The sequence below is a fragment of the Psittacula echo genome (assembly GCF_963264785.1).
Source record: "Psittacula echo genome assembly, chromosome: 2".
Taxonomy (NCBI): Eukaryota; Metazoa; Chordata; class Aves; order Psittaciformes; family Psittacidae; genus Psittacula; species Psittacula echo.
Genome location: NC_137737.1, coordinates 138,240,069 through 138,263,394, shown reverse-complemented (window position 1 = coordinate 138,263,394; position 23,326 = coordinate 138,240,069). Strand labels below are relative to the sequence as shown.

Here is a 23,326-nt window from a genome sequence, read left to right as displayed (position 1 = left end):
GGGATTTGCCCTTACTTTATTACAATGTGTCTGGCCTAATTGAAAGTGAGGAGCTGTTGAAATACTTAGATTCAGTCAGGAAGAGCTAGAAAGCTGATGAGGGAACTTTTAAACTCTGGTATATTATTAGACTTCCTATTTTTTTTGAAGCTTATTTGTGGAAATTTGTGATGAGAACTTAAGGGATTTGTTTCTTCAGTAAGGGAGAAGATCTGAACTTAGCTTTTAATAAGATTTGAACTAAGTTTTTTCATGAATGTGTATATATATTGCCTTTATCTGTTAGGTTATTTTTTACAATTTTCTGATTTCCCCCTTCATTTCCCACCACCACCCCCCCCCAGCTATTCTGCTAGGCCATCTCCTTTTTCTGCAAGTCCAGAAGGAGTTTGGATTATTTTTTATGGGCTGCGTTTTTTGATGTCTGCCTTGGATGCAGTAGTGGCTTGGAATGGCCACACCGTGTTTACTTGGCAAAATAGATGTGAGCACTAGTCTTCTTTGCTTTGGTGCCTGTTGTCTACAGGAGCAGTTACTGTATCTGTACTGCAAGTTTAGAGGTAGCAAGAATTTCGTATTAACACTTCGAAAGCTGCACTGATGTCCTAGAAACTCAGTGTTCCTTTACAGCTATAGGGCACTTATATTCCCCTCTTCTCTGTAAAGGAGCACACAGCATGGTGTGTTGTGTAAATTGTTAAAACAGCTCTTCAGAAAGTAGCAATGATGGTGGCCAAGTGGCAGGGAAGCTGTCAAAATCATTAACTTTTATTGTTTGACTGATGTACTGCAGCAGTAACCAAAGATTCTAAGGAGGAGTCCTTTTCAGAATAAAGTTTTTTACTTTAAAAATAATTTAGTAGTTCTGATTTTATACTGAACAAATTGTGCAGTAGTTCACACAGTGTTTTCTTAGTTAGAAATTCAGATTGCTTGAGATGTGCTTTGTACTTCTTTCCCTCACTAAAAAGGACATTCACTCTTGAAATACTCAAGTTACAAAATTTGCCTCTGAGTCTTGTAACTTTCCTGTGTTATCGTTGCATTTTTTTCTGTATGTGTTAGTATACTCACATATGAGGACCTATGTTGCATGCAAGGGTAAAGAAAAGTAGCTAGAGATGCAATTGTCAGATACTTAGGTTTTAATCATAGAATGTTTAGGGTTAGAAGGGACCTTTAAAGATCATCCGGTTCCACCACTTTGCCATAGGCAGGGACACCTGCCAGATTAGGTTGCACCAAGCCCCATCCAACCTGGCCTTGAACACTGCCAGGGATGGGACAGCCACAGCTTCTCTGGGCAACCTGTGCCAGTGTCTCACCATCCTCATAGTGAAGAATTTCTTCATAATATCTAAATCTCCCCTCTGTCAGTTTAAAGCCATTCTCCCTTGTTCTATCACTACATGTCCTTGTAGTAAGTTGTTCTCTGGATTTCTTGTAGGCCCCGTTTATATAGTGGAAGCTGCTCTAAGGTCTTTCTTTCCTCCAGGCTGAACAAGCCCAGCTCTCTCTTGCCCATCTTCTGTGTGTTGCTGCCAAATAAAAGGCTGCTTAACAAGCATGGAGCATGTGAATTGAGGCTTTTGCAGTCCTTTATTTAAACTCAGGAAGTTTAATATTCACTGAAATACATTTTTTAAAATTTTGTGTGAAGGGATAAACTTGTTTTTTAAAGTAGTCTGTGAAAGATGTTTGTAATGTCAATGGACATGTCAGGGCACGTGGATGGCAATTGTGAAATTCCTCCTCAAAATGATGGGACAAAAGTGTAAGTTGGCTTGGGTTTTATTGATAGAAAATGGTGTAAATGCTCAATACAATAATGTAACCTGTCTTACAGTTGCTTTTATGTGTGTGAATGATATAAAGCAGTGTAAATATCTCAAGGCTGTCACGTGCCACCTCTATTTCTGATGACTGCAGTGATTTCTCTTGCTACCTTCTCTTTTAATATGTCAGTATAATTGATCCCAGCCATTCTTTTAAAATGTGTCAGTGTGCTAGTTCTTCTGAAAGATGGACCACCTATATTTATGCTTCATGTAGCAACTGTGCAGTTTTCTATAACTCATGACAATAATCGATGGAGTTACATTCTTCAGCCCAGCTTTATTTTCCTTTGTTAGTTTTCAGGGTATTTTTTATGCTTACCTCTGTAGCACATCACCAGTTTATTTTGTAAAATCTATATGTAATAGCTTAGGAACTAAACTCATACTTTGCTTTTTTTATATGGTGTGTGTGGAATATCTCTTTTGGGTCCCAATTCAGATTTTTCTGATCTTTGTGCTAGAGTTGGTAGTCTTGTGTGCTTCTCATGGTTTCCAGGTGTTTCTGCATTTAGTTATGTGGAGTTTTGCTGATGTACTCGTGATATATAAGATTCTTGTCATGCTAAATATGAATGTTTTCTCTTATCAATTGGATTTATAAAAGTAAAATTCTTTATTAGGCTGTGTTGCTCTTGTTTAAGACACTAGGTGTTATGCAGAAAGTTAAACCTGCTTGGAACAAGAAAATCCTTTTGCCAGCTCTTGTTCCAGAATTGTAGTTTAGTTAGTCCTCCTGCTTTCAGGACCAGCTTTACTTTTGGAAGACTACTGATGTAGCCCATAGTCACTGCCTAATGATTTTCTAGAGGAAAAAAATGCTAAATCACTTTCTGGCAAGATTTTATACTTGTCTTCTATGCATATCCTTTAGACTTTCTCACAGATATACACACACACATATATATATATATATATGGTGTGTGTATGGCACTTTTATCCTGTGGCTAGAATAAAACAGTGCCTGAATTTACCAGTTTGCTTATGCTGTTTAAAACACTTGTGTTGTGAAAGTAGAGGACCCATGAGGAAGAAGAATGAGACACCTTCTTTCTGTCTTGTTGTTCTTGAGCCCTTTGTTTTTTCAGTTGTGCCTCCCCAGGCCCCTGTGTATTTCTAGTCATGCCTTAGCAGATGGGTATTTTGCTGGGTGCTCATAGTATTAATTTCCCATGTAGAACATTTTGTTTTTAAAAAAGGCAGTGATCCTGCTGTAATGTTTGGTTCTGTATGTCTTGCCCTGTGTATTTTCAAGGTGTGGATAGTAGGGCACACACACACTCAACTCGTGATAACAGAGCTGATTCTGAAGTCTTAGATGTGTTTCTGTGTCCCAAGTTTTAGTCACTTGTTTTTAACCAATAAGATAATATTTCTAGTCATCTTGTATTACACTTAGTGCTTTTCAGGCAGTTACCACAGTTATCTTCCTGCTTCTTGCTTCTTACAAAGTTTTTGTAAATGCTTTCTTTATTGCAGCCTTTGCAGAACAGTGTATCACATTTTCTTCTGTAGATAAAGAGCTGGAAATTCTATTAAACTTCTAGAAATAGAAATCATTAAACAGTTTAAGCCATTAGGATCTTTCTGTGGTACAAAGAACTGTTGTTAATGCTGTCACTTGAGCATCGGGCCTAGCATTTCCCTCTTACAATATATTTGTAAAGGAATTCACTTTGAGCAGTCTATTTGATGATGAAATTCGTGAGGTTGATCTATTTTTCTGCCTTTAAATAGGTTTAATATTTAGTGTTAAGTGTTATTGGCTCTCATAACATGTTTGTCAGAGTTGGATAATATGAAAATAGTTTTAAAACTACAGAAGGCTTATTTCTTTGGTCTCCAGGTTGCCTCTTAAGTACTCTTGATAATATGTTATTTGGTAATGACATGAGTTTTGATCGTGTGTCCCTGCGAGATACAAGTTCTCTCTGTCCTGTTAAACCATGACACTATCTTTCTGCTTCCTAGTCTCTAACAAGCAGAGAGAGGGCAAAAAAAGCAGAGTTGCTGTGTGTTCCTGTGTTTAATTTGTAGTCTGCTTTTGCAGACTTTATTTAGCTGCTCTCATTTGTGTTTTGTGCTGCTTTTGTATTCACGAGTTGTGACTTCGCTTTGCTGTGGAGATTTTTATTCTCCCTTAAACACGCATGCTTGCCAGCTTCTTGCCTGTTTGCTGTGGCAAACTGCATGGTTTTAGAGGAGTGTATGCACCTTTTCTTAATGCTTGTGGATGTTTTTTGTATTCATGTAATTGCTACATCTGTGAAAGTGTTTGATATATAAATGTATAACTCCCTCCCCACACCTTGTAAGTACCAGTTAATATGACCTATATGCTTATACAATTACTTTAAATTTTTGTCTTTACTTAGATGGTTGGCAGTAACAAGCCTCTTTTGACCCAGGAATTCCTTCAGTCATTTCACTTGAATTTGTATTAGTTCATCACAGAATTACATCTCTTAATATAAAGGAGTTTCTTTTAAACAATGTTCTTCCAGTCTTAAGATTTGTCAGTCTTTTCTGTCCATGCCCTCCTCTCTTCCCCTATTTCATATTCATTTCTAGGAAAGTGTCACAGGATAATGTATTTTCCATAAGTTCTCATGTTCTTCTGTGCTTCAAAGTTGTTTCAGTTTTTTTTTTCTTTTCTGTTTTTTTTTATTTTTTTTTTCCCTCCTGCATGTGGAATACGTTGTCTATATCTAACACTACAGCACCAGCTATTCTTCAGTTCATCTTCTACTTTAATAGTACCCTTGGATATCATTTAGAGTTAACTTGTTATTTCAGTCTTGCAGCAAAATTCCCTATAACCTTGAGGGTGAAGGATTTATATGTTGCAGCCACCCAGCTGCGCTGCAGTGCGTGTGTGGGTATATTTTCCTGTGCGATGTTCATTGTCAGCCGTATTGCAAGCTTACAGCCAAGTTGTGTTCTGAGATCTGCCAGGAGTCTGGGGGGGCTGGATAGATGGGAATATTGGAGACTGGAGGAGGGCTAGGTCTGCTTGTAGAAGACAAAGGATAGTGGTAGGAGTGGGTTGAAGGTGGAGGGAGAAATTGTAGGGTGATATTGAGTGATTTGAGATTGTGTGAAAGAGAATTGGAGGGCAAAATATGGTGGTGTAATGTAATTAGAGATTTTGTTGCACCTGTCCTTATGTGCATTCACAAAGATGCAAGAGGGAGTGCCCCAACTCACCCATAGGTTCAGTGTTCTGCTACCGCCTGTAAAGGTGAAGTGCTACCATATACTTCCATAGTCATATTGACTGTCTGGTTTCTGCTTTTAACTTGGTGTAATTCACTGGCTTATGAGTGGTACAGTTTAGAGTGGATACTTCATGTGGGTGAAGGACTGATTTTCTACTTTATCTTAGATAACAACATGGCATACTCTAGAAAGTAATGAGCATGTGTTTGCATGCTGGCTGATTTTGATGAAAGGTGAGCTTTATTGTATTCTGTGGCTGTTTCTACTTTAGCAAAGGAAGTGGTTTGGACAATGAGTTGGATGTTAACATGCTGCTTTATTGAGCAAACCAGTGGGAAAGTCGTAATGACAAAAATTGTTGTAACTTTCTCCAAGCTGTGTGGTTCGGTGATATGCCGGAGGGAAGGGATGCCATCCAGAGGGACCTCGACACGCTTGTGAGGTGGGCTGATGCCAACCTGATGAAGTTTAACCATGCCAAGTGCAAGGTCCTACACCTGGGTGGGAGCAATCCCAGGCACAGCTACAGGTTGGGCAGAGAAGAGATTCAGAGCAGCCCTGCAGAGAAGGACTTGGGGGTGTTGGTCGATGGAAAAAATGAACATGAGCCGTCAGTGTGTGCTTGCAGCCCAGAAAGCCAACCGTATCCTGGGCTGCATCAAGAGGAGTGTGACCAGCAGGTCGAAGGAGGTGATCCTGCCTCTCTACTCTGCTTTCGGGAGACTTCACTTGGAGTATTGTGTGCAGTTCTGGTGTTCTCAACATGGAAAGGAATGGAACTGTTGGAACAAGTCCAGAGGAGGGCCACGAGGATGATCAGGGGACTGGAGCAACTCCCGTATGAAGATAGGCTGGGAAAGTTGGGGCTGTTCAGCCTGGAGAAGAGAAGGCTGTGTGGAGACCTCATAGCAGCCTTCCAGTATCTGAAGGGGGCCTACAAGGATGCTGGGGATGGACTATTCATCAGGGACTGTAGTGATAGGACAAGGGGTAATGGGTTCAAACTTAAACAGGGGAAGTTTAGATTGGATCTAAGGAAGAAATTCTTTACTGAGAGGGTGGTGAGGCACTGGAATGAGTTGCCCAGGGAGGTTGTGAATGCTCCATCCTTGGTGGTGTTCAAGGCCAGGTTGGATGAGGCTTTGGGTGACATGGTTTAGTGTGGGGTGTCTCTGCCGATGGCAGCAGGGTTGGAACTAGATGATCTTAAGGTCCTTTCCAACCATAACTATTCTATGATTCTATGATCTTATGAGATGGTTGATTAAAGTTTTATTGCTGCACTTTAATTAGGCATTTTATTTTCATTATACTTTCTTTTTCCTTGTCTGCTCACTTGTATGGAAATTTGCTTGATCTACCCCCTAAATAAACAAACAAGTAACTTTTTTCTTTCTTTTAGCAAACTGAAAAAGCTAAGTGAGGATAGTTTAACTAAGCAGCCTGAAGAAGTCTTTGATGTTCTGGAGAAACTTGGTGAAGGGTAAGTGCAGCTATGTATGAGGGGATGGAATCAGAGGGAAACAGTATATAAAGCATGCATTGGAATATTAAGTTACAGAGAGAGTGATTGTCCTGAGGAATGCTTTTCTAGGCAAGCTTTAATAATAAAGCAAATGCACATATCAGTAGACTTCCATGCATCCCCATAGATATTTATGTATTTTTTGATGTCCCTTCTTTATTAACACAGCAAAGGTGCTTGTGCCTGGAGTTAGATACTCTACATCTTGATAAAGATTCATTCTTCAGAGGCGTGTCTTTCCTGAGGTCCCTGTGGAACCAAATTTTTTGCAGCCTGAAAAACCCCTCAAACTTCTGTGTGAATATATGTCCTTGACTTTTAGATATACGTCTGTGACTTTTAGAGTTTCTGCATAAAGGACATGAGAAGCAGTTTCTCTTGTTAAAAAAAATACCAAACCCAGCAAACCCTCTTTTATTTTTAGGTCTTATGGTAGTGTGTTTAAAGCAATACACAAAGAATCTGGACAAGTTGTAGCAATTAAACAGGTCCCTGTGGAGTCAGATCTTCAAGAAATAATTAAAGAAATCTCTATAATGCAACAATGTGACAGGTACGTATGACAGTTTTATTCCCTTTCTAAGAGTCTATGTGAAAATGTATCTGTACTTGTGCATAGAGCTGAAATATATGTAGATGCAAACGTTTTCACATGGAAAATTTAGTCTTTGTTGGACAACTTACTTAAAGGAACTTCTTTGTGGGCTTCCTGCTATCCTTAGCTTGGATTTAAGGATGTACAAATAGTCTACATAACAGAAACTGTTGAAAGCGTAAGTACTTGCCTCTGCTTAGAATTCTCCATGCTTGCTTCAGTTAACTTGTACTGACAAGCCTGAAGGCTAATACTTCCGGTAAATGTCCTGGGCCTTATGAATTCAGAGTTACCTGTTTCGGAAGATAGATGAAGATGTTTCTGGCACGTGATGAATGGCTAGTTGACTTCCAAAATAGAGTTCTGTCAGTTGCCTTTTTCATGCAGGAATAGACCTTTCAGAAAGTGAACAATCTTGTAATAGTTCTGAAGAAGGATGGTTACCTTGCACTTGTTCACAAAACAGTCATCCCATGACTGCTAGTGTTGTAGGAATGGAAGCCTTAATGTCAAATGTCTGCAAGGATGGAGAAATTACTTTGCATTTCCTCTGTTTTATGGAGATATCAGTTTCTTATTTGTGTGTTTTTTAGGATAATCTTTTAAGGTTTTGGCTGTAACTTTGAAGTGTGCCAAACTGTAACTTTTAACAACACTCGTGGAGGTATTTTTTGTTGTTTTTTTTTTTTTTTCCCTACAAAGAATTCATCTATTTAGCAAACTTTTTTTCCCAATTTAGTCCCTATGTTGTCAAGTACTATGGCAGCTATTTCAAGAACACAGATCTATGGATTGTTATGGAATATTGTGGAGCTGGCTCTGTTTCGGACATCATTAGACTTCGTAATAAAACGGTGAGATTTTTTTTTTTTTAAATTTATTTTTCAAAAAAAGAAGACACTTATTAAAATTAAACTGTGAATTGAGACAAGAAGCCAGAATAAAAGTCACAGTTACAAGATCTTGGCTGATGCCAAGGACTATATTTGTGCGTTAGGAAACAAGCTCATGCAGTTGCTGACTGTCTGTCCATTTCTCTGTGGAGCAATCAGCAGCAGAAGCAAATGCATTTTAAAATATAATGATCCTTTAAGTTTCTTGAGAACTACAGTTTTGTACAAAGCAAAACTGCTAGTGGCTTCTCCCCCGTACCCATTCCACCTCACAGTGTGTCAAGCAGGCCATTTAGTACATGCATGATTTGGAAACAAGCATGGAATTGTCTTGCTCTCTCTCAGTAATTAGGGAGCATGGAAAGTAATTGGTTATTGCTTGAGGAATGAGAAGGGATATCAGTTAAGGAATGTGAGAGGGAACCAAAAGAAGGGCTGTATGGAAGAGTCTAAACAGGCTTACAACAGCAATAATGTAAAATTGGTCTGGGTGGGCTTTGTACACAAAGGACAGAATTCGATGTCGGAGACTTTTCAGGAAATACACCTGTAGTGTAGTAAATATGGAGTTCTGTCATATGTGGGTAGTTGGTTTAAATAGAAAAAAGAGGGTGTGAGTAAGTGTTCATTTTTGGGAATACTAGATGGGTCTGTGCTATATATCCTCCTTGGGCAAGAGGGTAGAAATACTGATGAGAGAGATTATATTCCTAGTAGTAAAAACAGGGGAAAGCTTGAAAGGCTTTGTGGTACTGAGTGTCTGACTGAGAAAATAAGCATAAGTAAATGTGAAGAGATATGTTTGGCTTGGTGGGGGAGGCAAGGTCTTTATATACAGGTTCTCAAGCACTTCAGCGTTATGTTTAGAGATAATTGAACAAGTAAACTGGTTGCCAAAGATTACAACAGTATCAAGGACGAAACAGAACTATGAAAATTAGAGAAAGGTGATGGGGTGGCCAGAGGTTCAGAATACTTGTCTAGAAGGAGATACTAAATGGATTAGGATACTTCTTTGTTGAGAAGAGGTACCTGGAGGGAGAGATAAGGTGAAAGGTTTCAAAAACCAAGAGTAGCATAAAAGAAGTGAGTTAAGATACGGCTATATCTTACTGTTTATTAGAAAACAAGAGTTAGTAGATCCAAAGCAAATATTTTTTTCTCTACACATGATGATGAGATCCACTGTATAGTTATCGAAGATCTTATTAGTTGCTACAAGCTTATTTTCAAAAAGCAGTTGAGTAAGACCAGGAAAAAATTACTGTGGCTGAACACAAATATTTAGCAGCTGGAGCAGGAAGTGCATATGCTTCAGATCTCTAGGAGGGTGAAGCAGACAACTACCACTGTTTACTTGACATGTGCTTACATTCAGACAGGCTGCCAAGCTAGATAGAACTTTCATATTGGCTTAGGATAGGGTGTGTTCTGATGCATATAACAAAAAATCCCAAACAAACAAACGTGGAATCATAGAATAGTTAGGGTTGTAAAGGACCTTAAGATAATCTAGTTCCACCCCAATTCCATGGGCAGGGACACCTCCCACTAAACCATGTCAGCCAAGGCTGTGTCCAACCTGGCCTTGAACACCTCCAGGGATGGAGCATTCACAACTTCCTTGGGCAACCCATTCCAGTGCCTCACCACCCTCACAGAAAACATAAAACATTGCAGAGCAAACTCCTCCATTTTTCATTTTGCCATGTATATGTCTTGCAAGGTTTGGAAGATTGTGGCAGAGGCTTTGGACTTGTTTGATTTCTCTTGCTCTTTGTGGAAGAGTGACCTAATCACCAAGACTGCTATGTGATGGAAAGTTTGTAGTCGTGTTACTGGAATGCGGCTGCTTAAAGTAATTCAGCATTTTGTTAGTGACTTAAATATATATATATATATATATACACATACACACATATTTAATGGAAATAAGAAGTGGTTTCACTGTACTTTTCACAAGGAAAAAAAAAAAAGAAATATTCTCACTTGGAAGTTAGGAGAGAGATTCTTACTTTGTCAGAATGTTTGTTGATTAGGCCTAGACACACAGGGTTATGTGTTCCTTAATTTTCTTAAGTTGTCAAATGAAGACTGTGGCTTGGCTGGGCCAAGGAAAAGTTTATTTTCTGCTTCTCTGTATGTAAGAAAAAGAAACTGAGGAGTTCCTACTTCAACTCTCTCCTCTTACTTTGATGCAGGGGTCATTGAGATCATAATTTGGAACTGAGGGTCTTAAAGGTCTTTTCCAACATGAATGATTCTATGATTGTGTCAAAATAAGTCATAGGAAAAGGTGAATGTCTCCTTGTATTTGGAGAGGAAACATTGCTGTGCATTTGCGCTTGTTGCTTATCTCTAAGAATTTACTGGTCATCTTTTCTGGTATCTGTGGTTCCCCATCTCTTCAAAAGTTTTGTTTGTTTTTAAGGTGAGCAACACTGGACTTTAATGGACAAAAAATGAGGGAAGTAAAATTCAAAAATAATTGTTTTTATTTAACAGACTGTTGGGAGCCTATTCATATAGAGAGGTTTTCAGCTTGACAGGAGCCGGTTCTTGTCCAAGATGCCCAGGCTACTACTTTAAAATTAGATCAACCCCTGGAATTCTGCCTTGAAGCCTTCTAGTGTGCCAGGCAGATCAGCAGGACTAGAGCAAGCTTATGGTGCCTGTTAGCTCATCTGCAGGGTGGTGTTAACCAATCCAAGGTGACAAAGCTGTGTGTCTAGTTTTGTTTGCTTTTCTCAGAGCCTGATTTGGGAGATAAATATACAGTAAAACTGTGGTTTTACAACCAGAAAGGGCAGTTCTGCTGTTATCCTCCAACCTGGCTGATGAGTTCCTTCCTTTTCCATGCCTCAGATGCAGTGATTGTGTGTGGGCACAGGGTGGTCTTGCATAAGATTGATGATCTATCTGATGAGAGAACTTTTTCCTCTCTAGTTTATCCTCCCCACCCACTTGTGAGATAACTTGGGACTTATGGCAGCACAGTGGCTTGATCTGATGCAAGAGGGACGTTAGGAATGAGCAGTGGGGAAAGAGACGGAAAAGAAGGAATGAGACTGACTTTTTCAGTGGCAGCTTGCAATAGAATGAGATAATTACAATGTGAAGCAATACTTGAAGTCCTAGTGGCTGCTGTTAACATGGGAGAGTATTCACACACCAGCAGCTCTGCCTCTACTGATAATTTAGGGTGTACTTGCTCACCTACTGGATTATCTGGGTTATTCTAATCCTGTCTTTCAGGGGCCAGATTCAGTGACTGTAGCATAGCACATAGTGGCTATGCAGTGGGTTTATCAGACAAAACCTTCTTATTTGGGGCAGTATTGTAAATGACAAGTGTAGCAATGTGCTGCTGTACAGGTGGCATGCTATCTGGGTTCAGGGGTCCTGCATCTTATATCTAAACTGTGACTTCCTTTACATACCAATTTATTTATCAATTACATTATAATTTATATACATTGCCTCATGTATTCTTATTATCATCTCTTGTGTGTTCTTAGCTAATTACTTTTTTTTTCCCCATGCTTTTAAGCTCCAGTAATTCAAATGAATAGTGTATCTGAATCTGTAGATGCTGTGTTTAAATGTCCTCCTGGTTTTGCTTTCTCTGTACGCTACCATGGGGGTCCAGAGCAGCCCTTTGTTCCTGCTCTGAACTGAAAGGACTTTGCTGATAAGGTTGTTATTTTGTAGCTTTAAGCAGTCATGTTTCTCAGTAATTTCACAGTTTGGCCTTTGCTGCACTAAAGTCCATGTGATTTGCAGCTGTAAATTGGCTATCTAAGACCTAATGACTCTTATGTTTTTGTTTAAGTAGCATCTATCCCAGTATAACTTCCTCAGTTGAACCCATATGGATTAATTAATAGCCAGCCAATCACAATATCACAGTATGCTAGAGATTGGAAGGGACCTCAAAAGATCATCTAGTCCAATCCCCCTGCTGGAGCAGGAACACCTACATGAGGTTACACAGGAATGTGTCCAGGCAGGTCCATACACAAAGCCTGAAATTCCTTCTGTGCTAGCTAACTTGTTCAACTGCTCTCAGTGTCCAGAAAGTGTGGCAATGGACAAGTCCATCCTGGATATACTGACCATGTTCTGTTGGTAACCCTTGAATAAATGGGCTAGTCTGCTGTGTTACTGTTCAGAGTCTGATGTGTAGGGGTCTGAGGATAAGATGGCCAGCCTGTAATTCCTCGGTTTATTTTTCCTGCTGTTTTTGAAGATGGTGTCATAAGGGACATCCACCAATTGCTGTAACTTTTTAAAGCTGAGAAGTAGCAGCCTTGGGTTGGCACTAGCCAGCTCCTTGGCACCTTTGGATGTGTCTCATCTGCTTCCATGGATTTGTATTTGTCCAATTTATTAGAGTAATTCCTAACACATTCCACTTTGCTGTTAGGCCAGAAAAACCCTACTAAAGACTGATGCAAAGAAGATGCTTGGGAGATTTCTGCATTGTTTGTCAATAGATTGACTACCCCATTTAGTAGCAGACCATGCTGCTTTATATGTCCTTATTAATCTGTCTCTGCTCTTCATATAGAGTCACAGAATGTTTAGGGTTGGAAAGGACCTTAAGATCATCTAATTCCAACCCTCTGCTATGGGCAGGGATGCCTCACAACACCATTTCAGCCAAGGGCCTGTCCAACCTGGCCTTAACCACTGCCAGGGATGGAGTATTTACCAGTTCTTTGGGCGATCTGTTCCAGTGCCTCACCCCCCTTCCAGTAGAGAACTTTTTGTTTATATCTGATCTTTAATTATTTTTTTTTTCCTTCTAATATGCTTAGTTCGTTCAAGATGCTCTCCTGCTCTTCTTGCTCATTATCTTGCATGTCAGGAAGGATTGTTTTCATACTTTGAGGTGGTTGCCCTTGGTGCTGAACCAGCTCTTCGAGATCTGATTGCCCTTTGGGGCGCAGCATGCCCTGGGATCCTGCTTACTAGTTCCTTTAACAATCTGAGGTTTGATGTATGGAAATCTGGTTCTGCTACTTTCTTTTGTCACTTCCTTCCATACCTTAACCTCTACCATCTCATAATCACTTGCTAAGGCTGCTGCCGCCATCCCTGGGGAGTTCTTACTCATGAGTAGCTGGACTAGTAGAACACTCCCTGTAGTGGGCCTGTACAACATATACGGTAAAAATTATTACTGCTCACTCCTGGATATTGTACTGTGCCGTGTTGCCCTCCCAAGAGCTTTTGAGGTTGTTGACACCTCTGTGAACAATGGCTTATGATCAGAGGCTTCTTGCAGTGCTGAGGATGACTTATCTACTTCACCTTTTTGATAGGGTGGTTTGAAGCAGATGCCGTGATGGCATCCACCTTTTGACCTATAAACTCTCAACAAGCTTAAGTTTTCTGTAGCAGAGCTGCATGTAGCTGTAAAGCTCAACCCTGTTCATCCTTCCTGCTTGTGTCTTGTGAGGAGCCTGCATCCATCTTTCACAGTGTTTTAGTTTTGTGATCTATCCCATTGTGTCTCTAATTCCAGTAACTCTATATAGCCTGTGCATAGCTCTGCAGCTGTGCACAGGCTGGCAGTTCTTCCTGTTTGCATCACAGGCTGTATACTTTTGTGCACGGGGTTTCAGATATACACCTGTCTGCCCTACTTTATCTTAAAAGGAGTGAGAAAAGCTCCTCCAGAATCCTTTCTGGTATGTGCTTCCCCATTCTCTGTTCCTCTTCTTACCTGATGTTTAAAGCTGCTCTCACTACTTTAGGAGGCCTGTTGGCGAAGTTGCTCTTGACCTCCTTTGTCAGGTAGATGATGTTTTTTCCTAGTAGCCCTTCTTCCTCTGAGATCCTGTGTTTATGAAAACACTAATGCTTTGCTGCTGTTAGCAGGCCTTCTGGAAGGTGGTGATCTGCAGATGAATCTGCTTCTGCTTGAGGCTTTCTTCTTATCTGGCAGGATCAAGACCACCAACACACTGATCCTTGTTCACCTAACACAGGTTATTCAAGGTCTCCCTTGGTGATGCTGTCAATGGGGGTGGTATGAACAGGTGCATAGCTTGTGAGCCAAGTGATATGTTTGCAGATGTGTTTTACATAATCGTAACATTGTTTTTAAACTTTATACAACAGTGAAAACTCAAATAAGCATTTTCTGCTTGAAAGGCACATTGTACTGTTTTAAGTGACCTGTGGTAAGGACTTCTGTTGAAATTCTTGACCTTATTCACAATGCTTTGTCAGAAAAGAACTTTGAAGAACCAAACTAATTCAGTTGCTGCTCATCTCAACTGTGTATAGACATGACAAATACACGTCATTGTGCTACTGAATCATAATTAAAAATCTCTTTTCCAGTGTTGTCTTTACTTGGTACACTGCTGAAAAGGCTCTGCATTACCTCCAAGGTTGTGTTCAACATCTGGATAGCCAGTTCAGTACTTCATATACGTTGTATAGCAAGCTGGAACTTGGTAGTGAAGAGTAAGGGTTAAGGAGTCTGACTTCCATATTCTAATCGGTTCTTGATCTCTCTAAATGTACTTATTAGTGCTAACTAATATTGAGCATGTGACCATGGGAGATGCCTGAGATTTCCTGCAGCAGTTTTCTGTAGAACCACTAGATACGTTTTAGATAATTCTATGTTGCTGCTAGGCTATAGTAGCCTAGCAATTTTCAAACTTTATTTTTTTCAAATTTTTCAAGACTTTGGTTTGTTAGCACCATCTTGAATTATCCAGTATGAAAATGCTTATTTGAGAAGAGGAGTTGGGGTTTGTTACATATGATAGTTCATAATCCCAGCACCTTTTGTAAAACTTATTTTGTCAAAGCCACAAATCTAAAAAAAAATCGACACTGATCATTACCTGTGCAGTGAATAGTCATTGTTATGTAGTAAAATCACATTTTCCGTATGATTATATGCAGCATGACTTGGGCTCAGTAGGAAGAATGACACTTGCTGCCTCCCTTCCTATGTGTGCACAACTGTGGGAGGATGATGTAGTAGGCATCACAGAAACATGGTGGGATGGCTCCTACAACTGGAGTGTTGGAATGGAAGGTTACAGGCTCTTTAGAAAAGACAGGCCTGGCAGGCAGGGAGGGGGAGTTGCTATTTATGTTAGGGATAGGCTGGAGAGTATGGAACTCTGTCTGGGGATGAGTGAGCAGTCGACAGAGGGTTTGTGGGTCAGGGTTAAAGGGAGAACAGCTATGGGGGACATTACTGTGGGGATCTGTTACAGACCACCTGATCAAGAGGAATCTGTGGATGAAGTGCTCTATAGGCAGATAGGAACAGCCTCACACTCGCAGGCCCTTGTTTTCATGGGGGACTTCAACCACCCTGACATCTGTTGAAGGGACAGTACGGCCACGCACAAGCAATCCAGGAGGTTCCTCGATTGTGTGAAAGACAACTTCCTTCTGCCAGTAATAGAAGAGCCGACAAGGAGAGATGCCGTGCTTGACCTCGTGCTCACCAACAGGGAAGGGCTGGTTGGAAATGTGATGCTCCAGGGCAGCCTTGGATGCAGTGACCATGAGATGGTTGAATTTGAGATCCTTGGGACAGTGAGAAGAGTGTGCAGCAAGCTCACTGCCCTGGACTTCAAGAGAGCAGACCTTGGCCTCTTCAGGAACCTGCTTAGTAAGGTTCCATGGGATACAGCCCTAGAGGACAGGGGGGCCCAAGACTGCTGGTTGTTATTCAAGGATCACCTACTACAAACTCAGGAGTGTTGCATCCCAACTGGAAGGAAGTGCAGCAGGAGGGCCAGGAGACCTCTTTGGATGGATAAGGAGCTGCTGAGGAAAATTCAAAGGAAAAAAGAGGCTTATAGAAGGTGAAAGCAGGGACAGGTGGCCTGGGAAGAATACAGGGATGTTGTCTGGGAAGCTAGGGACCAGGTTAGGAAAGCTAAGGCCCAGTTAGAATTGACCTTGGCTAGGGATGTTAAGGATAGCAGGAAGGGATTTTATAGGTATATTGTGAATAAAAGACAGACTAGGAACAACGTAGGCGCCCTCTGGAAGATAACGGGAGAACTGGCTACCCTGGATTTGGAGGAGGCTGAGGTTCCTAATGACTTCTTTGCCTCAGTCTTCACTGGGAAAGGCTCTGACGGCACCATCCAAGTCTTGGAAGGCGGACGCAGGGACTGTGAGAATGAAGACCCTAGGCCCACTGTAGGAGAGGATCTGGTTCGAGACCATCTTAAAAACCTGAATGTGCACAAGTCCATGGGACCTGATGAAATCCATCCATGGGTCCTGAAGGAGCTGGTGAATGAAGTTGCTAAGCCACTGGCCATCATATTTGAAAACTCATGGCAGTCAGGTGAGGTTCCTGACAACTGGGAAAAAGGGAAATATAACCCCCATTTTTAAGAAGGGAAAAATGGATGACCTGGGGAATTACAGACCAGTCAGTCTCACCTCTGTGCCTGGCAAACTCTTGGAGCAGATTCTCCTGGAAGGCATGCTAAGGCACATGAAAAACAAGGAGGTGGTTGGTGACAGCCAGCATGGCTTCACTAAGGGGAAATCCTGCCTGACCAATCTGTTGGCCTTCTATGATGGGGCTACGAAACTGATGGACAGGGGCAGAGCAGTTGACGTCATCTACCTGGACTTGTGCAAAGCGTTCGACACTGTCCCACAAGACATCCTTGTCTCTAAATTGGAGAGACATCAATTTGATGGGTGGACCACTCGGTGGATAAAGAACTGGCTGGATGGCTGCACCCAAAGAGTTGTGGTCAATGGCTCGATGTCCGGCTGGAGACCGGTAACGAGTGGTGTCCCTCAGGGATCGGTGTTGGGACCAGTCTTGTCCAGCATCTTTGTCGGTGACATGGACAGTGGGATTGAGTGCGCCCTCAGCAAGTTTGCCGATGACACCAAGCTGTGTGGTTCGGTTGATACGCTGGAGGGAAGGGATGCCATCCAGAGGGACCTCGACACGCTCGTGAGGTGGGCTGATGCCAACCTGATGAAGTTTAACCATGCCAAGTGCAAGGTCCTACACCTGGGTGGGAGCAATCCCAGGCACGGCTACAGGTTGGGCAGAGAAGAGATTCAGAGCAGTCCTGTGGAGAAGGACTTGGGGGTGTTGGTCGATGAAAAAATGAACGTGAGCCAGCAGTGTGCGCTCGCAGCCCAGAAAGCCAACTGTATCCTGGGCTGCATCAAGAGGAGTGTGACCAGCAGGTCAAAGGAGGTGATCCTGCCCCTCTACTCTGCTCTCGGGAGACCTCACTTGGAGTATTGTGTGCAGTTCTGGTGTCCTCAACATAAAAAGGATGTGGAACTGTTGGAACAAGTGCAGAGGAGGGCCATGAGGGTGATCAGGGGACTGGAGCAACTCCCGTATGACGATAGGCTGGGAAAGTTGAGGCTGTTCAGCCTGGAGAAGAGAAGGCTGAACAGATACCTCAAAGCAGCCTTCCAGTATCTGAAGAGGGCCTGCAGGGATGCTGGGAATGGACTATTCATCAGGGACTGTAGTGACAGGACAAGGGGTAATGAGTTCAAACTTAAACAGGGGAAGTTTAGATTGGATCTAAGGAAGAAATTCTTTACTGTGAGGGTGGAGAGGCACTGGAATGGGTTGCCTAGGGAGGTTTTGAGTGCTCCATCCTTCGTAGTGTTCAAGCCCAGGTTGGATGAAGCCTTGGGTGGCATGGTTTAGTGTGAGGTGTCCCTGTCCATGGCAGGGGGGTTGGAACTAGATGATCTTAAGGTCCTTTCCAACCTTAACTATTCTATGATTCTAAATATAAGAGGATCCTATGCTTAACTTGGTGTAATTAAATAAAATTGGTAGTTCTCCTGTGGTAGTGAGTTCTTACTCTGTCCATCACTGTAATATTGAGGTGTCCCTTTACTATAATAAAGGAGGAAGAACAGAAGGGAAGAAGGGATTATGTCTGTTGGTTTGAGACGATTACTGAAAGTCTTAGCTCAAACTTTTTCATTTTAAGTAACTTAGATATCATAATTTAGTACCTCACTCAAGACATAGGCTGTGATTTTTGTTTGAAGAGAACTGTCTTCACATGTAGCATGCAGATCTGCTTGAAAATGTTTTCTGAAATGTAATTGCTCTGAAAGGTGAAGCTTAAGGGAAGTGGCTTCAGGAGAGTGTAGTCTTATTGAAGTTCATAGCAGGCAGTGGAAACCAGAATCTAACCTTGATTTCAGGTTAAAGCTGCAAGTATAACAGCTCTTTCTCCCCAAAGCTTTCTGCCTTATTTCATAAGTTATACTTCAAATATTACAAGTGGGAAGGGTATTGTAGTATCTGTCATCTCGTCTCCCTTGCTCATTTGCTCGTCTCTTCTGCGTCTCTGACTCTTTCTTAGTTCACCTTGTCTTCACATAAATGAAGGAGGTAGGCCAAGTATGTGATAATGATAAGGTCAGTGATGGTAGAGCTTGATAGCTTCAGGTGGAAGAATGATTATACCATGGTGACTTTATTTGCCATGAAGTGGACTTAGCCAATGTGCTCGACTTGATCATACTGTTTAGATGCGGTAACCTGATACTTCCTGGAAGCATCAAGCTTAATGTACATGTATTAGTGTGAAAAGAGCAGCTGAGAATGGACTTAGGCAGTTAATATAGTTCAGCTGACCCAGAACCCTTCAGAGAGGCCCTAAGGAAGGAGAATGTGAGCAGAGAATCCATAGATAAGTTGTCCCAACAGTTGCATGGATTAGGTAGTTTGTGCTAGACTGTATAAATGCACTTCTGGTTCTCCCTTGTGGATGACATCCATAGTCAGTTAGACTTAAATATGTGGATTAGCTGGTCTCCTAATAGATGTGTAACACCTGAATTTGCTGTGATCTGCTTTGCTCCAAAATTCAATTTTTAAAGATTGGCTTCATTGCTAACATTTTTATGTAGGCTGTAGTGTTGCTCACCTTTATCATTTACATTAATTTTAATCTATAGCTTGCATGTGGTTTTGATGATGAAAGATTTGAACCTGCTTCATGGCTGACAGCTGACTGATATTTAGAGGGTGGCACCAGCCCATCAAAGGGACTCAGCATACAGAATTGGAATTAGCCAAAAATACTAAGCAGATAAATGTTCCACAGGATTTTAAGTGAGGATCTTGACACAACTGGATGTTGGAAACAAAGTGGAAAGATAATTACTGTGAAATTATACTAAGGTCCAAGGTATAGAACATGCTATACTCACAGAAGAATGGTGCTGCATGTTTAAAAGCTCAGGATAAGATAACAGTTTTAACAGAAAACATAATACCTGTATGGTTTGATCAGGAATAGTATAGTATAAGAACCATACATCCAGGCCAGAACAGCAATACTAAGATATGCCTAGTATTAAAAAAATAATTTTCTTTTAATTTTTCTGTGTGATAGTTATCAATGGCATTACTTATATGCCAACATCAAGCTACTTGTTAGAACTAGGGAGTACTGGATATTAAGTAGATGGCAAGCTGTGTGCTATGGCAAGGTGTGTTATGGCCTGAGTCTATACTTAGCTGTTTCCTTTGTGAGTTAAAAGTCACCTGTAGGGGCACAGGCACTACACTACCTACCTTCCTTGGTAACCTGTTCCAGTGTTTGCTCACCTCCATAGTGAAAAAGTATTTTCTGATGTTCAGAGGGAGCCTCCTATATTTCACTGTGTGCTCACTGCCTCTGGTCCTGTCAGTGGGCACCGCTGAAAAAGGCCTGGCTCTGTCCTTTTTGCACATTTCCCTCAAATATGCATGAGAAGATCCCTCTTGAGCTTCCTCTTCTCCAGGCTGAACTCTCCCAGCTCTCTCAGCCTTTCCTTATAGGAGAGATGCTTCAGTCTCTTGATAGTATCTGTGGCCCTTTGTTGGACTCTCTCCAGTGTGCCCGTGTCTCCCCTGGACTATTGTGCCCAGAAATGGACCCAGTACTCCAGGTGCAGCCTCACCAGTGCTAAATAGAGGGGAAGGATCACCTCCCTCCACCTCTGTCAACACTTTGTCTAATGCAGCCCAGAGTACCATTTGCCTTCTTTGCAGCATAAAAAAATACTTAAGTACCATTAATCTTGTGCAAAAATATCTGCAGAAGACAGTTTTGGTCCATGGAACCAACGTAACTAAAACTTTCTGTGCAATGCTTTGTATGTCCAATAAGGGAAGAAAGGGTCTATGTATGGCTCAGCTGCTAGACTGCTATGGTTGAATAGTTTGTGGTTTTGGAAGTAATTTTTTTTTGAGAATTTAATAATTGTGTGTTTTCAGTAGCATGGATAGGTGGTGTCTGCTCTGCACAAAGCTTCGATTGCACAAAAATTATCAGGTTATTGCATGGTAGTGTTCAATATGGCAGTACATCATTTTCTGAGCAGGTAATCTTGTTGAGGGAAGGTGAATGTACTCTTGGCTTGTTGAGTAAGGCTGGAAATTAATTTTGTCCTAAATATTACAAGATACTAAAGCTAAACGTTGTCTCTGTGTATTATTATGCATATACTTGTCAGCGTTTAGCAATAGTATAAGGAGGAGTGACTGCATCAGGTTATACGATAATGATTCTAAGTGTGTATGTTCCTGATAAAACACGACTCATGCTTTCTGCTTTCTTCTTGGAGGTGTTCACCCCTATGAGCTTCTCTGACCACTAGATGTATTTTTATAGTACTTACATTACTTCTGTAACATGTAGCCCTGCTATAGCTTTCCCTTATTGGCGGTCCCCAGATGGTGCATCAGGCTGCAGTACTCTAGAACTCACTCTCTTCTGCTTTGCTGGATTCTCAGGCCATAGGTTTGTTAACCTTTTGGTACAGTTGTTCTGTTACCCTCTTCTTTTGAGAGCTGGATTTTGGCATGCAGCTGCAAAAGCACTTCTGTATCCAGAGCTGGTTGAAAGATCTCTGTGGTTTAACCACTAATTTTTCAAGAACTAAAGCTAGGGATTAAGCTCATTAGGAACACAATTTACTGAAGAGAGACCTTCTCTGAGGACCTTTCTAATCACAGTTGCTCATAATACTTATTTCTAGATAAAAGCAGATGATAAGTAGTTTGCCTTTCTTGTTATGCATTTGTCAATGCTTGGTATTGTTTTTTGATACATGTTGAGGTTTAACTGCATGAAAGTCTTTGGAGATTCAGGACATTGTATTGTTTCTGAACTGGGGTGTATTTGGCAAAGCTCTGGCAGAAAGTGTTACACTCAGCATGCCATAAGCCATTCATGATACAGTACTTGTTAATAGCCGGAGTTTAAATTGCCTGTAGTGTGAGTCTTCAGATAATCACAGTTTTAGTGTATTTCACAAAATTATTAACTCACATGCTGAGGATTGTCTCATTCTCCCTACGGCCTTCTGACCATGGTTCAGTTTATCTTATAGTTGATTTAAAGTACCTTCTTGCTTGACTCCATATTACTCCAAGGGCATAAAACCATCAGTGCTGGGAAAGCAGTCTTGTTTGAGCTGTGTGTAGCAGGGTTTTCAGTTCTCCTGGCATACAGTCCTTTGAAGCAGCATAGCAGTCAGCATAAAGTAGCACAGATAAGAGCTTTGAGCAGCATGCCACTGAATAGGAACACTGAAAGATCTTGGAGATAAATGGCAGGCAAGGAATGCATAATGTGCAGTGGAGGCGGTAACTGCTTGCTGTGGAGCATGGAGCTAATGCCACCATCAGTTTCATCCTCTGCCTGCATACAGAGAGGTTTATAAAAGTCACTAGGTCTCTTTGAGCATAGCAACACATGAACTTATTTGGAAAGCAATGCCAATTTGAGCAGCTCCTACTCTGCTACATCCTTGTTGATTGTGCCACAAATTGAATCAATGAACTGATTTGTTGGGAAAAATAATTTGGCAGACAGTTTTGTTTTTAACTAGGGTCACAGTTTTTCATTGGAAGGACTGACACACAGTGGGAAGTACTGCAATAGGGTGCAGTGAAATGAGGGATTGGAGCTTGGCACTGCTGTTTAAGTAAATATATGTGTAACTGTGCCCTTGGGCTCCATGCCCAGGTTTTATGAGACTGGATAGAAGCTGGAATAGGGAAGTGGTTCTGCTTGTTAAATAATTAAAACTTGTTATGAGCAACTCAGGTGCAGATAATCTTGCTGACTAATAATTTTTTCCTTTCTGTTGAGTCATTTTGTTGGCTTAGAGTGACTCCGAGTGGGGCTTCTTGTTTCTTGTGGGCTTTTAGTAGTGTGTTTTTTGGAGAGAGGTGCGGATGTGTATCAACGCTTTCAAAACTGAAACTGGAAGGAATTGCTATTGCTCAATTTAATTTCTATGTAGGATTGGAAAAATAGAGAGAAAAAATGCTACCCAGTGTTGCAGCCAAATTAGAGTATTCATCTTAAGTGTTGCAGTTTCTTGCATTTCTAAGAATGTGTCAAGTTCATTTGATGCGCTTTTACATTAAAGCATTGATGTGCTGTAATTGAGCAGCGTCTCAGTTGCATGAATAGTTTCTTTGTATTTCCTTGAGAAATTGCATCACATGGAATGAATTGTGTGTGATTTTTTTGCTTGTATTCTAGAGTAAATGTTGGTGAAAATTTGAGAAGTATTCTCAGAGGGTCTAGTACCTGCAAAAGATTCACTCTTAGCTGTTTTTCTAATAACACTTGTTCAGGAGCTTGTGTTCGTTTTACACTGATGTAGAGTAATGAAGATAAACAACTGTGGTAGCTGATGACTTAGTAGTCCATGTAGTTTATGCAACAGATAAATGAAAATAAAACTTTTTTTTTTATTTTTTTTTATTTTCTGCATTGTATTTTCTGTGGTAATGAAATGTCTGTCACCCTGTTGCTAGTTGGTATCTGCAGCTTATTGTATCATTTGTGATAATATATGAATTCTGCAACATATTAAAGTAGTAAATAAGAGAAGCATTTTGAACTGCCCAGACTACACCGCTTCTTTATTTATAATAGGCATTTAGTTAATCATTGAGGTGTTTTTTAAGCTTTAAAACTGAAGTTTGTCTGATCTGCTTAAAAAAGTCAGGTTAAAGAGTTCTTAGTGTTTCCTTTGTGATGCACGTACAGAATTCAATAAATATGCCTGTTGCAATTTTATTTCTCTTAAAAAAAAATCTTTTTTAAGTTTTCAATTCAAATTGAAGAATGACTAATTCTTTCAAATTAGCAATTATGTTTCTCAGTTTCTATTCAGTTACTTGACTAATTTGAGAGTACATTTCTGTTCATCCTGACTGAAGAGTAATCAGCAAACATGA

The 23,326-nt window shown here is 40.9% G+C and overlaps 1 protein-coding gene across 2 annotated transcripts in view; it reads left to right on the top strand.

Moving 5' to 3' along the window:
• STK3 (serine/threonine kinase 3) overlaps positions 1-23,326 on the top strand; it is a 135,133-nt gene that overhangs the window by 2,031 nt on the left and 109,776 nt on the right. For both annotated transcript variants that reach the window (XM_080610086.1, XM_080610085.1), the window contains exons 2-4: positions 6,457-6,537; positions 7,004-7,132; positions 7,914-8,028. In XM_080610086.1, the coding sequence (XP_080466212.1) occupies positions 6,457-6,537; positions 7,004-7,132; positions 7,914-8,028 (325 nt within the window). The remainder of the gene's footprint in view (positions 1-6,456; positions 6,538-7,003; positions 7,133-7,913; positions 8,029-23,326) is intronic.